Source organism: Podarcis gaigeae (genome assembly GCF_964106915.1).
Source record: "Podarcis gaigeae genome assembly, chromosome: 7".
Taxonomy (NCBI): Eukaryota; Metazoa; Chordata; class Lepidosauria; order Squamata; family Lacertidae; genus Podarcis; species Podarcis gaigeae.
The window spans coordinates 78,562,013-78,579,435 of record NC_139683.1 but is presented as its reverse complement, the minus strand read 5'-3'; the positions used below and the strand labels follow the sequence as shown (position 1 = coordinate 78,579,435).

At 40.9% G+C, this 17,423-nt stretch overlaps 2 protein-coding genes across 10 annotated transcripts in view; one reads left to right on the top strand and one right to left on the bottom strand.

Annotated features, from left to right (window-relative positions):
* The window catches only part of LOC310848408 (uncharacterized protein), a 70,994-nt gene that overhangs the window by 6,480 nt on the left and 47,091 nt on the right, over positions 1-17,423 (top strand). For 3 of the 4 annotated variants that reach the window (XR_014566326.1, XR_014566327.1, XR_014566328.1), the window contains exons 2-5: positions 4,015-4,219; positions 12,031-12,087; positions 13,731-13,764; positions 15,931-16,245. Coding sequence is in view for 1 of the 4 variants with exons in the window: in XM_083747468.1 (XP_083603594.1) it covers positions 11,124-11,300; positions 12,031-12,087; positions 13,731-13,764; positions 15,931-15,977 (315 nt within the window). In the remaining 3 variants the exon portion in view is untranslated. Of the gene's footprint in view, positions 1-4,014; positions 4,220-10,914; positions 11,301-12,030; positions 12,088-13,730; positions 13,765-15,930 lie in introns of those variants that run through there. The other variant, XM_083747468.1, reaches the window with a different exon arrangement.
* The window catches only part of LOC310848310 (catenin delta-2), a 204,860-nt gene continuing 197,022 nt past the window's right edge, over positions 9,586-17,423 (bottom strand). For all 6 annotated transcript variants that reach the window (XM_083747179.1, XM_083747182.1, XM_083747181.1 and 3 more), the window contains 2 exons: positions 14,104-14,177; positions 9,586-10,903 (listed from right to left, as the gene is read on the bottom strand). In XM_083747179.1, the coding sequence (XP_083603305.1) occupies positions 10,643-10,903; positions 14,104-14,177 (335 nt within the window). In that variant the 3' untranslated portion in view covers positions 9,586-10,642. The remainder of the gene's footprint in view (positions 10,904-14,103; positions 14,178-17,423) is intronic.

Sequence of the window (17,423 nt, the reverse complement as noted above, 5' to 3'; positions counted from 1 at the left end):
GTGCACAGTTCTGATCACCCCACCTCAGCAAGGTCATAAGAGAGTTGGAGAATGTACTGAAAAGGGCAACTAACAGTTCAATCTTCCACATGGTTCCTCGGAAGTAAATCTCCGAGACTAACTCCCAGACAAGTTAGTAGAGGAAGGGTACAATTCTAAATGCACTTACTAGTGGGGAATACACCTGAACACACCTCTGAGTAAACATGAATGGGACTACACTGTAAAATTATAAAGGGACTGAAGTTGCAGAGAACAACTACCAGACTTTTAGAAGACATCTGAAGGCAGCCCTGTTTAGGGAAGCTTTTAATGTTTGATGCATTACTATATTTTAATATTTTGTTGGAAGCCGCCCAGAGTGGCTGGGGAAGCCCAGCCATCTGGGCAGGGTATAAGTAAATTATTATTATTATTATTATAGATGACCCTTGGGGTCCCTTCCAACTCTTAATATTGTGGGATTTTATGATGTTTCATTTATATACAGGTCATGTGTTTGGGATCTTTTATTTTAGAAAAGGAGAATGACTACCTGGTAACTGGGGAGGCAATAGGACTAAAGTTGATCAGATTATAAATGGTATGGAGAGAGAGCATAGACTGAAAATTAGGGCCATCCAATGAAACTGGCCAGCACTCATTTCATAATAAACAAAAGGAAATAGTACCAACATACTTAACTTTCAGAATTCATTGCTACTTGATGCGGCAGTGGCTATTAGTTTGGATACTTTAAAGAAGTTATCACACAAATGGAAGACAGGTCTACCAAATGACTTACTAGGTACTATGACAAGGTAAAAGTCGTCTCTATGATTAAAGGGCAGTGTACCTCTGATTGCTGGGGTTCCACACAAGCCCCACCTGCTACATCAGGGCACACTTCTGGTCTTCCTAAGGCATCTGGGTGGCCATTGTTGGAGATGGAATACTGGACCCATTGTCTGATCCACCATCACACTCTTTGTGGTGCTGGTGTGCCCTCCGGATGCTGTTCAAGCTCCACTAATCTCCAGCTAGCTGAGGCAATGGCCGAGCAGCCAAACAGTCTCGCAACATATTGGGTGGGACACAGATGCCCCATTCCTACAGCGGAGATTCTTGGGAATGGGTTGGCCAATGCATGGTGAAATTTCTGGAACGGGATTGCAGTGCTTTCCTTTCCTTTAGCCACAGCTACCAACAGTATTTACACAAATATATTCCGATCTGTACCAAATTCTGTAAGTCGTTCATAATTTGTTTGTGTGCCACACCTGGTATTTATTAGCCAAATTTCTTTCTCCCTGTACAGTCAGGTTAACTTGGCAAGGTCTGAACTGAGGCAACCAGGGCAGATTGTTACAATGCTTACACAAGGCGAGGATTTGGTTTTTTCCCCACAACGGGTAACTATTTGCATGCCTGTGATCAATTCTTTTAATGTTTTGTACCTTCCCAACACAAAAATAAAAGGGAACCTTCCCCACGACAAAATGTGATGCAATCCACTATTTACTTTGACTGATCATTCTTAGAAGAACATAAGGAGCATCTCTCTTCTGAATGTCCTGCCTTAGAAAGGGCACTTTTTCCCTTATGCAAAATGTATCTCTTGGGGTTCATTAGTTTTCCTTATTTTCTTTTATCAAATGATCATATCAAATGTTCCTTTACTGCAGTCACAGCTCTTTTCGACATAAGGAAAGCAGTTCTTTAATATGCAAATTTAAGTTGGGTTTTTCTTGTATAAACCACAGGCATTCATAAAAAAAGAAAAGAAATCAAGATCACACAGTTTTGTTTTCAGACTGTTTTCTTAACTGAGAGATAGCTGGGAGCCTGGTTTCTTTACAAAGGGCACCTTCACTTTCATGTAATCTAATAAACATTGCCAAAACACAACTCAGTTATAGGAACATTACAGTGAAATTGCAGGCAGTGTGATGAACGTTGTATCAGCTTCTTATGGTCCCATGAAAATGGTGTTAGCAGAATTAATGGATCACTGGTTAGCCAGCATTACCCTGCATATTCAGTTCTTAGCTTGCCTCTTAAGAAATCTCTGAATGTGCATCAATTTCATCCCACTTGTTGGAAAGACTTTTTTAGCTAAGATCTTCTAAATTATTTGAGCAATTAGTTCAGCCTTGTAAATAACCACTTGCCTATTTCCATTAGTAAATAAGAACAGTCACCAGCTGAGAAGTCAGGGAAGCTTTTGTTGAACTAAAAGAGAGTGGGTTCTTATTTTTCATGAAGGTTGTCAGTGAGCCGCAGAATTAGCAGTGTCCCTGACATTCAGCATTCTCTGCCTCACAATGTGAATCTCACAATTTTTAATCTTTGATTGCAGTTTCTGGCAAGAATTTAAGACCCCAGATTTCTTCTCCAGTCTGGGTTGTAATCTGAACCAGAGAAGTACTTAATTTGCTTTCCTATCCTTAAACTTCCTCATCCAACATTTCCTTTTTTTTCTTCCTTGGCTGCAGCAGGTGAGAGGAAACATGGGTCTGCCATTTAATAGATGCCATACTGACACACAATTTGCCTTTGAGCCACTGCTCACATTATGGGGAAACAGGAAGGAAAACCCTTCATGAAATCCACAGCCCCTAACTCACCCCATTTATATCCAAACAGTTTATTCCATAGCCTCCCCAAAAAGCAGTAGGTGAGGTTCCCCGCCCCACAAAAGGTAAAGGTACCAAGTACTGCTTGCCTTTACCCACTGAAATTCAAGAAATACATGCTTATCCTGTGTCATCCGTATCCTGCAACCTACCTTTTTGTTTGATCCTTACCAAGGTCTCTTTAGTTTTCACTAGGGATAGGAAATAAATTAATATTTGTTTTCATTTGCAAGTGAATCTATCAAACCTCCACTTTCTGAAACAATATGAGAACCGAAACAGCTAGCTTTTGAAAATTTCACTTGTCTGAATTTTGCGATGCAGTTCACCAACCAATGTTTATCAAAATACATATAGTTGGGTGAAATGTGCATAAAAATGAATACATTAGTAAAAAAAACCCCGTCATACAAAAATGTGTTGTATTGGGAGGAAATGGCTTGCAAAAATGTGTACTTTAGTCAAAACTGCATACAAAAATGTGTTTATTTAGAGGAGTTTGCACTAAAGCCCATGATGGATAGCTCAGTCAGCCTCTTAAACTGGGTTTGAGCACCACATTGAGTAAAACATTCCTGCATTGCTGGGGCTTGGACCAGATGACCCCCGTTGTGCCTTCTAATTGCATAGTTCTGTGATTCAGAAATGCTGATGAATTTTCATGAGGATTTTTTCAAACGTATTGCTGCAGAACTGATTTTAATATTGGAAAAATAAGAAAGTGGGAGAACCATAATTGACAGCTTCTTTCATCCCTGGTTTTGACTAAGTATCGCTCCTGGTTGTCACAGCCCCTGAATCCTAACTATTCTCTTAAAGACTTCTGTGATGCTATTAGTTCCCAGGTACCCAGAGGTGCAAAAAGCTTTTTTCTGTGCATGCAGAGGTAGCTGATGCTGATGCCTTTCCCTCCCATTGATGGGGTGGTTGATGGGGGCAGGGTCATGCCCACATCATTTTGTTCTATCTGTTTATCTGCTCGTTTAGATACAGCAGTTATTTTGTGTTAAGCCATATCCATTTTGTGTTGTCACACAATCCATGACAGCTATTTTGTGACTAGAACCCATGGCACATTTGCAAGTTTGAGAAAGTCCCAAAAGGACCTGTGTTAGATTTAGCACCTCCACATTTGCTTGCATACTTTCCTTCCTGCAGTTTGAGAAAGGCTGGTGATTTTTGCTTTGCAGGACTTCTCTTCATTGTCACAGTATATGCCTAAAAGCATATTGTATCTGTTGATAGATGTTCTGCAGCAGGAACATTTCCTGACGGGTTAGGCCATACCTTCACAGTTGTGTTGGGTGGTGGGCCAGGTCAAATGTGCTTCCCTTAGACCTAAGTAGAGTGAAAATACCTCCTGCCCCTAATTTTTCCATTCCTTTTCTCCTTGCCACAGGCTGGACTGGAAGCAGCTGGCCAGGAACAGCACCAATTCTCGGGATAAAATTTGCTCAGGGAGCATTGCTGTCCATGCTTCATTTTCAACATCTGCTGGGGAAGAAGCGGCTGGCGTCTTGTGTTCTGCTGTGTGAAACTGGGAGAGGAGCTGGCCTGCAAACACCTTAGCTGGGGGGAGAACAGCTTCCCAGAAGGAGCAAGAGGTAGGATAAAAATCAGGGTGGGTGGGGATAACATGTTTGCACTATAATGGCTGCTAGAGAGAACCCTAAAGTAAATGGAACAGTCTTCGTATCATTCTGACATATTCAGTATCTTGACCAATGATATGCTAGATTTCTGTAGCATTCTTTAGAACGATGGGAGACGTATTGGTGTTAATGGACTATTTAATGAGGTTGCATGAATAAGGGGCCAAGAGTTGATTGCCTAAGACAGGGGTAGTCAATTTACCCCCTCCAGATGAATTTAGATTGTTGTCTGTAGCTGATGGGAGTTCAGAAACATACAGAATGCAGCAAGCTGGCTACTTCTAGGGGACCTAGGAAGATTGGGGGTTTCCTGGATCATACATTTCGCCACTGTGCTACACCAGCATTTTGTGTGTGCATGTGTCCCAAATGTATGGAGAACCGAGGAGGCATGTCTTCTGTATATATTCAACACTGCATATATTCCTTCTTGCTTTTGGCTTTTCACATACTGCACTATGAACAGCAACTCTCCACAATACAGTAGTATTTATTGATAGAAAATCTCAGTTCAAGTTAGCTTTTGTACATGCTACCAACATGTACAATGAAAAAGTATAGTCTGTTGATTCTCATTACTAGTAGTAGTAGTAGTAGTAGTAGTATTTTGCCATTTAACTTGACAACATTTATTTTAACTTTTGGGCGTTTATACATTGCCAAAATGTACTTTCAATATTAATATAGTTTAAATAATATTTTACTTTGAAATGTCCACTTTTTAAGCTTAATATTGCTCATGGTAGTGCAGTTTTGTTAGTATTATAATAGCTCAACCATTCCTTTCAGACCATAAACAGCATCTTAATAAAACAATGAGCTTTTTATATAGAGATCTACACAGTTGATTAGGAGTCTAAAATGAAGTCTGTGTTTAAATCAAACATTTTTACAGTACAACAAATACATTTTATACATTTTTGGAATCCCTCTTTCTATGTGGGTTATTACATTGCTGGGGGGGAGGGGGAAACACAGCCAAGAGTTTGTGGTAACATTTGAAAAAACAACAGACCAACCAACCGACTGACCCACCTACCCATCTGCAAAGCCCCCTAAATACTGGGGAGGTGTGAAGGATTTATGTATGCCTAGCTGGAAAGTGATTTGGTATGTCACTGGAGTTTCAATATTCAAATATTACTCTTAAGTATTTGCTACTGCAGGACAAAAAATGGGCAAGGTGGAGGGAAATCTGAAGCCAATGATAATGCAGCTTTTGGCCTTTGGCAAAAAAAAAAAAATCAGTCAGGGAAACCAATAAAAAGTTTAGGGATTATCTAATCTACCTTGCGTAAGCTGTCCTTTTCCTATGGAGGGAGGGGAAAATCTACCCCTTTCCCTCAATAACTTGTTTAAATGTCCAGCTTTTTTCAGACTTGCACATTTTGTCCAACAGCTACATCTGAACTCTTCGGCTTTCTGCCCTTCCTGCACCAAACAGCTGTTCTCCCATCTCTCATTATTTTAGCATTTTAGTTATAAAAAAATCTTATTACCCACCCCCACCCCCCAGTATTTTATTTAGGGCAGAGGTTCCCCCTGCCCTACATTACTCTCTATTCTGCCTTTATTGTTTTGACTGCAAGGAATGCTTGAACATCTGTTGCACAACAGAACCACTGCATATTGCAGGATTCTGGAGCATGTCCTGCACTCCTTTTGTGTGGAGTGCTAGCTCAGCTCTTGGGCTCATGCAGACGGTGAGAGCAAACTTCTTAGAACGTGCCCAACACTCCTCTGATGGTGTTATACGACATAGGAATGTGGGCAATAGGCAGGTATGCCATCTTCCAAACCATTTGCCAATGTTGTCACCTAAAAGTCCACACCCGGCTTCCCAGAACCTTCAGGATACATAAACTGGGACAGTTTGAAAGTGACTTCTCTTTAGGCTACATTTGCCACGCTCTGTCAAGCTTGTATGTATGCTATGCATTATTAGTAATGATGGAACGAGACATGATGGCAGCATGCCCATTTGTTCAAATGCAAGCTTGTCCCAATCAAATGTTAAGGGTGAATGTGGAAGTCTAGAGCAAAAAGGTCCTAAATTTTATCTCATGGACCAGCAACCTGCATTCAGGTCCTCCATGTGAGATTGGAGAAGGTCCTCTTATTGGCTAGGGAAATGTCAGAGGTCCCTTTACACCCAGAGCCCGGAAATTCTGTTCTCTTGCCAACAGAAAGAGGAACAGCAGCTGAAATATATAACTGCTGCTGTTCTCGACAGTGTTTTTTTTAAAGTCTTTTGTTTATATTACTTAGCTTTTCATTGTAAACCACTTTACTTAATAAGCATTAAGATCTAAGCTTGTTTGAATTGGATGCCAAGCATAACAGCTTGCTTGCGCTATGCACAAAGCAACAGCTCATTGTGGTACATTACTCCTGAAGGGCTTTGGCATGGGAAGCAGCAAGACAGAGGTGGCTGTTGATTCTGGAACAAGTGGGAATCCCATCTTGTTGCACGCATGGCCATCTCAGGCCCTTAGCATTACTGTTTCACGTCTGGACATCAACACACACTCACCATCCAAAGCAAATTTCTTTCCTATGTACAATAGACTCAAGTCAAAATGTGATGCTCAGATCGCTGTATGAAATGTTACCAAAGACACTGCTATGCCGGATGCGAAGTAACATTCCGTTTGCTTTCTAAAACTGGATAATTTTTGATAACTTACATGCTTAAGTGCATGTTTAATTTCCATCCAGTTAATAATAAAGAAAATAGGAACAACTTGTATCTAAAATCATGGTGTGTGAGATATATATATATTTCATATACATATGTCCATTGATCCCTTCCTCCAACTAGATTTCCACATCTCCGCCCCCCCCCCCCAAGTTTACTACAAAAGGAGAGAGGGTTGCTTATTGTACATTGGAAAGGCGTGCCTGGAAAAGTTAACTACAGTGCTAGGATCACTGACAAACCATATCTACATTACAATATATAGCTCTGCATCTGTTTATTTCTGCTCTAATACAGGTAGCCATTCTGAAATATTTTCTTATCTCTGGTGATAAAATATCAGGCAAAGATGAAACAATTATCATTGATTAAGAATACCCAACCAGTCACATGCTTCTTAAACCTGACACCTCAACGGGTAACAAACTCAGGAGGACCCCCTCCTGAAAGTCCTATTACATGACCATCACTTATTAGAAACTCAAAATAATCCTGATTAATTTTATTTTGGCCATGTAGCTTCATGTTATTGTACGTTGTAGCAAATAGTAATGTAGTGTGTTCACTTCAACATCAGATTCTTCCAACTTTTTTGTGTTTTTAAATCCGTTTCAAGCAATTTGACTCAACAAGGATAACTGTATTCCAGTACTCTGGCCAAAGGCCATTTTCCTTCTGCGTTCAGCATTGCAGCCAGTACACTGCTGGTATTAAACGTTAAATTGCAGTAGTTGCGGTATAATTCCAAAAAAGGCTGTGCATTGCATCACTATGTAAATAATGATGAGTACCATACAATGTAAGGGGATGTGGGTGGGGCTGTGATCTATACCACTGAGCCTCTTGGGGATGTCAATCAGAAGGTCGGTGGTTCAAATCCCCGCAATGGGGTGAGCTCCCGTTGCTCAGTCCCTGCTCCTGTCAACCTAGCAGTTCGAAAGCACGCCAACGTGCAAGTAGATAAATAGGTACCACTCCGGCGGGAAGGTAAACAGCGTTTCTGTGCGCTGCTCTGGTTTTGCCAGAAGTGGCATAGTCATGCTGGCCACATGACCTGGAAAAACTGTCTGCGGAAGCGGACAAATGCCGTCTCCCTTGGCCAGTAAAGCGAGATGAGTACCGCAACCCCAGAGTCGTTCGCAACTGGACTTAATTGTCAGAGGTCCCTTTACCTTTACCTTACCATACAATGTAGAACTGCAATATTTTTATACTTACCAACAATTGTCAAATGATGGAGACCCAGGCCCCCCTCTTCCTCTGCTGCACTATTTCAAACATGTTATTTTTCATTAATTATATTACACCAGATTAAACAATGTACAGAAGTGGTCTATATTTTCCATGGGTTGTGATGGTGGATAGGATACTGTTTAGATATCAATTTACTGTTTGCTCTCTGAAATGTTATATACCTTTATTTCCTTTTCAGCCATGCATTCTGTCATATTGGTTGTTGCATTCTGACTTCTTCTGGGGTGGGGAATGAACACGGAACCTCACCTAGCAGATGGCCCAAGAGTGTTAACTCACATTTAGGGCAGTTACATTAATCTTGATGCCTCACAGGAGCGGAATCTGCTCTGTTGATTCAAATGCTTGACAAAGAACTGCTTAGTCATTTTCTCACACTGGAGTTTGTGGATGAATGGCTGAGCTTTCCCTTCTTTCCTTGGGGGAAAAGTAAGCAGCGTACTTGGGGCTGGATAACCACGTGAATCCCCAATGATGGTCAGTCAGCTCTCACTGCAAGGAAGGGGCGATACATACTGGAGTTTCCACTGTAGAGAAAAATTTAATATATACATATATAAATAAAAAAAATAACAGAGGCAATAGCAGATGGAACAGTGTGGCCAGATTATCAGTCCACAGTAGCACAGTCTCAAAACTCTTTGTTTTCTTCTTCTTCTTCAAAAAAGGACAGACCACATGTGGTGGGGAGGGAGGGAGGGAGGAGAGGAAGAACTCTCAGCTTGTAGGGGCAGTGATGCCAGACATTGCTCAGAAATTCCTCACCTCTGGCTATTGGGACCTAAGGATATTGGCTGTCCTTCGCACCTAACCAAAAGCAAAGGAGGATCACGATTTCTCCTCTTCTTGTACAATCCCCCAGTCCCTTACAAGTCCTCAGCAGCACTACTAAAGGGAAACAGCACACAATTTATCTGGATAAATGGGGAAGGAATCCCTTTCTGCTGTAGTCTGCTGCTATAGCTGCACTAGAGATGAAAATGTTGACCTCTAGCATACTCTCCCACTCATACTGTTGTATGAGATGTTGGGAACTGCTTCTGTGCTAACCCCACCCCTTGTTGGTCCGAAGATTACTTCTGCACTTAGCAAGCCTGAAAGTCTATGTATTTGTGTACGAGATTGCAAAAAAGGTCTCGTATCTTGTGGAGAGCCTCCCCCACCCCGAGTTTCGTAGGTAGATGAGAATTCTCTCATGTCTGGCAACACTGCAACAGAACACGCTTTATGCTTCACAAACATACACACAGAATATTATGCACACATGGGGGGGACACATACATACGCGCACAGACATACACACACAAGCAAGAATGTGTATTTAGATGGAGGACTCTTGGAAATAGACATTCTTAGCAAATATGGATGACAGATCAATTGTAATTTATTTTCTTTTTAACACTGTATCATCATAAAGAAAACTGGTATAAATGAAAAAATCTATTTCAAATATCTACATCTAAAATTTTAGGCAGTGAAAAAGCACTTCGTTGACAAGGAGTGTGGAATGATGAATGTTAATTGTCAGAAACTGCTGAATGCCTTTTTTTTTTTTTTTAGTTGCCACAAACAAATTCACATATCAGAACGAACAATACTGCTAAATATTCCGTTGGTTTTTTTGTTTTTTGTTTTGTTAAAACGCACTGGGGAAAAGAAAAGGAAGAAAGAAAGAAAGGAAGAAAGAAAGAAAAAAACCCCTTCCCCCCCCCTGGAAATTCATACATATTTCAAAGTTTTGAAATTGAAGCAATATTTAGAACCATAGATGAAGAAACACTGTGGCATTGGTGTAATATACACAATGCACTTCTCTCTCACTCTCTCTCTCTTTTAAATCTGTAATGTACATCAAATACTTTGCAACAATGCATTAACAAAAGGCAAGAAACATCTTGCTGTACAGAGGAAACCTCAAATGCAACTTGAAGCCTAGATTCACAATGGATGAGGAGAGGAAACAAAAGTGTGAGAAGCTGTCCCCCTTAAGGTTTTGTAAACTATTCGTTTTCTTGTGCTTAACTCTGGTCCTACGTCGGCTGTTGCACCTCCCCTCTTTCCTTCAGCCACATTCAATATACAGCACTATTTGTTTTACACTCTACATACAAGGGCCAACTGTAAAGCTGCCCCCCTCCCCACAATATATTTCTATATCTATATATATAGAGAGAGACGGGATTATATAGATACAGAAATACATATACATTTCCCCCCTTTCTAATGACACTCCCGTGCTTAATGTCCAAATCTTTTAGCCATCTAAAAGCATCTTAAAAGTTTTCCACACTTGGTTATCAGGGCCTTCCTATGGAACAGGCTTTTAACAAACTAAATTTGCAGGAAAAGAATGTCTTGTGGTATGCATGCACATGCACAGTTCCCGGAGCCGTTTTGTTTTTGTTTTTTTCCTTGCCCAAATCTCAAACCCAGGAATCCGGAGATGCAGGATAGTGGCTTGTTTCGTAATTGAGTTCACTGTAGGGCCGAGCAGCCGAGTAGAAGTCGACGTAGTTCCCGGTGGACTTAAGTCCCAGATGCATATTGTACTCGCTTGCAGGAGGACGGTGATGTACTTGGTCCTCAAAGAAGGACTCGTCATAGTTTCTTGTTGAATTCTGAAATGGCTGATATGGTTCATAATCTTTTCTAGTGGGCTCCTGTGGAACTGGCTGTGTTGAGACCTATCAACAGAACAATAAGCCTCAGCTTGTTAGGTATTAGTGCTGCGATGGGAATCAAGCTATCATTTAGGGAGGAAGATAAGATGCTTCCACTTTAACAATGCTTATTAGGGCTGGCAGTATGAATGCTCCCAGCATTTCAGCAGCTGCATTCATAATCTCTTAGGCCCCCACCCCCCCCACCCCAAATTAATTGCACTGTTTTGCTTGATCTTCCTAAATGGACTGCTTTGCACTTGCATTGATTACTGCTCCTAACAGACTTAAAGAGTTTTGCTTAAAGAGACGGTTAAAGAGCAAAGGGTCTGCTACAAGGGTCGCCAAGCTTTTTGGGACTGTGGGAACATTTGCAAACCAGAGAAAAAATGGAAGAAAAAGGCTTCGGAAATGTCTCATGGTACATAGCGTAAAGCTGATTCCCTTTCCCAGGCACTTTTCTGCTGTATCTTCCAAGCTCCAGTTAAAGCAGTATGAGAAATAAACTACCAATAGATAATTTTCAAAGTATTAAATTGGAAGAACACCAGAAGCTCAGCAAGATGACAAGGAGCTAACTTCCTACATTGTGCTTCCTGCCTCCATATTCAGGCAGCAAGCTAATTGAAATTACAATGGTACCTCAGGTTACAAACTTAATTCGTTCCGGAAGTCCGTTCTTAACCCGAAACGTTTTTAACTTGTGGCCCTGGAAGCAGATTATGTTCGTATCCCGGGGCAAAGTTCGCAACCTGGGACACCTACTTCCGGGTTTGTGGAGTTCATAACCCGAAGCGTTCGTAAGCAGGACTGTTTGTAACCCGAGGTACCAATGTATTGAACTTTTCAGTCCTAAGTACTTACTAAAGAACTCTAGAAGCAGGCACACTGACACACAAACATGATCCCTTCTTTTCAGCAGACACTAAAGACACTTTTTTTTTTGCTCTGCTTTTAATGACAACAGATGTATCCCCTGATCTCATGATCCTGCTGATCTATACTGCTGGTATGATTGATGGTATTATCTTGTTTTAATGTATTTTTGTGCAGTTGTAATTTAATTCGTTGCCCTTACGTTTGGGGACTTTAGGAACAAAAAGTGGCATACAAATAAATGTCTAATAATAATAACTATTATTTTTCCCCAGGATTCAATTTTGAGAAGCTCTTTTGATCTAAGATGTTTAGCAGAGTGCAGTCCAGAGGTAAGGATACTTTTTGGTGTTTGACTGGGGTAAAATATAGCTCATTCCACACAGAATGCCGGAAAAACAAATTGGATTGAAAATGTGCACTCTGCTGTGTAAGATGCTGCGAGTCGGATGCAGAAGCTCAGGCAGGAGGAATCATTGGACTGACCTCTGTTGAACTGCGGTGTCACCCATGTAATGGCCAGAGATTGCACTTCAGCCTAGCCAGACCACGGGCTCTCTCTATATAATTGTTGCACAAGCCTTGCTCCCTCAGCCTGAGCAACTTCTTGCTCAAGTAGCCAAGTAGATACTGCTTTGTCCTACTGTCTTCTCTGGAACCCGACCCTTGACCCTGATCACACCCTCCCTTTGGCCCTTTAAACCATAGTCTTTTGCTCCTGTTCAGACCTTACATGTTTGGATTATCTCCTGCATAATCTACTACCTTCAAACCAAGGTTTGCTCAGCAAGGCATGAGGTACCTCACAAACAACTCATAGCTTGCTCCTGCAACTAGTGGTTTGTTTTCCAGTTGCTCTTCTCATGTCTCTGCCAAATGTCTGGGGTGAGGTGGCCTAGCAAACCATGGTTAAGCAAGGTTTTTGAATTCAAAGATAATGCCAAACCATGGTAAAACAAACCATGATCTGTAAGCTATGGGGCTCACACTGTGGTTTGTTGGCAACAACAACAACAACAAAAACCACCCCAGCTAGTTTTCAAACAAATCATGGCTAATTGCCATGTGTCACCTAGACCACAGCTCCTCCCATTAGCAAAGCCCAGTGAAACAGCAGCAGAAGAGAAGCCATCTTCTTTTCCTATATTTTTGTTACAGAAAATGTCAGAACACCATTAACCAGAAATTCTTCAAGTTTTGGCAGGGCATCCTGACATTTACTAATACATCTCAAGACTAAATTATATTGGCCAGATGTAATCCTTTTTCCTTAGCCTTGAGATGACATTTACTTATTGTTTATGATGGCAGATTGGTAAATGCATCATAACACAGATATTTGTGACATTTACTGATGCTGCTCAAAAAGAACATGGTCTTCAGCAACTGCTGAGTTTTACACTCATTTCCATATTTGACCTGTAAATGTTGGCATTTCCCAGGGCTAGATTGGTCTCAACTAGGGCCAGGGCCTTTCAGTACTGGTCCCGACTTGGTGGAACGCTCTGTCACAAGAGACTAGGGCCCTGTGGGACTTGACATCTTTCCGCAGGGCCTGCAAGACAGAGCTGTTCTGCCTGGCCTTTGGTTTGGACTCAGTCTGACCCTTGTGTTTTTCCCCTCCCCTTATGGTTTTGATCTATGGGCTACTTTTAAAATGAGGCTGCATTTTAAATTGCATTTTAACCTGTATTTTAAATCCCCCCCATTATGTTTTTATTGTAATTTTACTGGTGTTAGCCGCCCTGAGCGGGCGGGGAGGGCAGGGTATAAATAAAATTTATTATTATTAGATGGGAATAATTAAGAAATGTGAAGCAGAGAACTGTTCTTCATATATTATGAATCCTATAGAATCCTTGCATGCATATTGTTAATACCCCTCCCCGAAAAGCATTAACAATTAACAATTGCTATCAGATAGTTTTATACAAACTTTGATCGGAAAAAGTGATTATATATTTCCTTCTTGCAGGAACACTGCTGGAGTGGTGGTGATACAGGCAAAGGTAAGAATACCCGAACTTTGCTTTCCTTATCGTTAAAGACTACATCATTATTATGCCCTCATTCCTGTGCTGGAACTAGTATAATACTAAGTTTATTGCATTGATTCTATATTATTTTCAAATGGCTTTGATTCTATATTTTCGAATTACACTGTGTGAAAATCATGAGCATTTAGGCCATCACTTTAATTTGAAAAATAAATAAATTTAATTTGAAAAATAAGTAAACCAAGAGTTTGGCAACAGTTTCACAAAAATGCCCTCCCCACAATTCATATTTTCTTTATGTGTTAGATTCTGTTATGGCTCAAAAACCAATGAATTGCTCTGGCCACATACCTGGTTGTGTTTAATATCTTCAGCAGGTGCACCATAAGAATTTCTGTACAAAGTAGAGATTCCAGTGTTCTGAGCTGAAGATGAGAAGCGGGGGGAGAAAAGGGAATTGTGTTACGAAACAGAAAGCCAGCTAGTAGCAAGTGAAAAGGGTAATTCGTGGTTTAAACAGGCAAGCATCATCATGCATTTCTTAGCAATCAGTTATGCAGGCACATTGAAAACACTGTACACAGTTCTGGTGATGGCCCCATTTCTGTTTAGGTTATTACAGGACTGGAGCAGACACAGAAAAGGCGAATTAAGACGATGAAGGTTTTGGAGCATTTTCCTGTGAAGAAAGGCTAACCATCTTGGGCCTTATTAGTTTAGGAAAAGGGCACTAAAAGGGGAAATGACAGAGATGTATAAAATAACCAATACGCTATGACAGAAGGGATTTTTCTTCCATTGATACACCAGAGCATGGAGTCACTCAATGAATTTGATTGTCAAGAGCTACAGGCCATCTATATTTGTTCACAGAACAGATAATTATAGCATGTGGCATTCATTACCCCCTAATGGCTCATTATCTCCAGTAGGATTGAAACCCAAGAGTCGGGAACATATCATATCATAGTCTAAACTGCAAATTCGCCATTTTGCATGTAAACAAACCACTTGTGGCCATATAGAACTTGGCTTTTAAAACAGCATGTGAATCACTTATAAACACCAAGGTTGCAATTGTTTAGGAAATCATAAGAAGGCAGTAGGAAAGAATGCACTCTTGTAGGCAGCCTCGTTCCAAGTGCTTCAGGGCTTTGTAAGTCAAAACCAAAACCTTGAACATAGTTCAGTAGCTGGCATGCAGTGCAATTTAAAAGTGTTGCAGCATGCATGTAGTAAAGCACCCCGGCACAGCTATTGTTGCATTTTGCAGTAGCTGCGGTTTCCAGACCAATGTCAAGGGCAGCACATTACAGTAGCCCAAGCTTGAGGTTACAAGTGTGGCCAGACTATCCCTTTGCTGAATGGGTCCTGGTTGTTCCTTGTGGCAAAGTCAGACAAGTGTGACATTAGCTGCTTGTTAGGTTTCTGAGCTCTTTATCTGGAAGTCATTCTGGGTTCATTGTTCCTCCTCCTCTGCAAGGCCACTTTATGTGGGTGCTTAGAAATTTGGAGTGAGGTGGCATCAAGCAGCTCAATCAAAAAGCTCTTTTTAAAAAAAATATCGGACACGGGTGTTGTAGTTTTGATTTTTGTAAGGAGGCACTTGATAATAGAGATTGCCAAGTGAAGCTGAATAATAATAAAAGCTCTGGTGACATGGGAGAGGCTGTATATCTGAACACATAATAGATACAGTATTGGAACCAAATCTTGTTACTGGTGGGGATGAAATGGAAAACTTAGGGTTTTTGCCCCACTCTTTAGTCCAGATTCCTTCAAGGGTCAGATCTGGGAGTAATAGGCTCATTCCAACAGGGAATTCTTGCTGCTGCTTTCTTCCATCATCTCCCTTCCCTGCTAGCACTTAAGCACTTATTCAGAGGCAGGATATGTGCACATGTGTTTGATATCTTTATGCTATTGGAAAACAAATATCTGTACCTGCAAAGCAATCTTAAAGAAGACCTGTGTACAATATCTGGCCAGGGGGGAGTTAAAAAAAAGAAAAGGCCCACAAAGCTGCAATTTTGTAGTATGTTTTATTGAACGGTTGTTAAGGTTGGCTGAGCCTGTTTTGTTTTCATGCCTGTTGAGGTTCTTTTTCAAGGTGATGTATACATTTCATACACAAAGAGAATATGTTTTTCTTTCATTTATTCTTCCCTTTCTCTTCAGACGAGGCTTCGTTTGATGTGGTAACGACGTGCCCCAAGCTCAGATGAGGTAACCTGAAAAAGCAAATAAGACTTGTGATCTCTGTTGTCAATCAGATAATGCAAACTGTTGCAGATCAATTATTTTTGGCTTTGTTGTCTAAGCTTATCGCTCATGATATGCTGAATATGACAGGGGAGCAATGAGGATATTACTTGTGTATATTTGTGCCCAATTGAAACAAGCGAGTTAGAGGAGGCATAGAGAAAATTGCAGGCAAAAGGGGGGGGGAGGGAGAGAAGGGGTTGGTGGTCAAATATGTATGAAAAAGCACTGGTGTAGATAAAGTGCAATAAACTTTTTTTGCCTTTACTAGGGCTTGCTTAATATGTTTTTAATAGCATGAAATTTATACACTGTTTGAGTGTAAAAAAAGCCCTTAAAGCAGTTTACAAGATGTAAATTTTTATTGATGCCATTAATACTTTCAAACAGTGAAAAAGTTAAGATTAAAATTCACAATGGCATTTCTAGCAGGCAGCAAAAAGAATACAGTGACGGCGCCTGGTTGATAATCTGTAGGTAGGGAGTTTCAAATAAGCTTGAATGTGCTGCAACTCCTATAAAGTCTTAATATATTTGTATGGCCTTCTGTGTTACCAAATTAGATTGTGACAAGCAAGCATGTCCTCCAAAATCAAGTCATCAACTTTAAGTTTTGGGGAAACATTTTAATGTAAAGTGTGAATGTGCAAAAGTTGCATTATACAGATACTGGAATTGGCCATGAGTAAATGTGTGAAGTGACGACCCTGGTCTCAAACTCTGCAATCCAACACCAAAAGCACAATACCTTGTTAGAATGTGGAAGCTGGTCACGAATTCTTGATGGATCAGAATCTAGCGAGGAGCGAAGGATCCCACGCTGGCTATGACATAGCTTTTGTCCATTTTGTTTCATATTTTGGCTCTGTTAGCTGAAATCCTGGTGAAAACCTGAAGGATTTGGCGATCAGTGGTAGCAAATTGTGTTAGATCCTCAATGTAATAGAATTGCTGTTGAATGAGACGTTTAGAATGGCAGCAGCTCCCGATTCCTGGTACCATTCTTGAATCTCAGCAAGGAAAGGAAGTACCACAGTCTAGAGGTTCTGTAGATTTCAAGTCCAATGCTGTGATGCAGGAATTCTTAGAAAATTAAGAAAGAGCCAGATGGGATCCCTACCACTAGAGTTTGGGATCCTTTCTCACCTCTGGGCTCCACTGTCTAGTTCCTTTTCTGTAATGTAGGGTTTCTCGTATCATCCTATGCTATTTTCCATTCTTTCCTAGGTAGATTGCCATTGGGCTTGCCAACCCAGAATTTATTCTCTTCCCTCTGACTTCCCTTGCAGCCCTCCTCACACTCACTAACAATCCTGTCCCCCCTGCCCTTTGGTCTCTTTCTGCATCTGTGCAGCCTCTCCCGCAAATTCCCTTCGAATTTCCCCCCTGACCCTCCAAGCATCCTGACT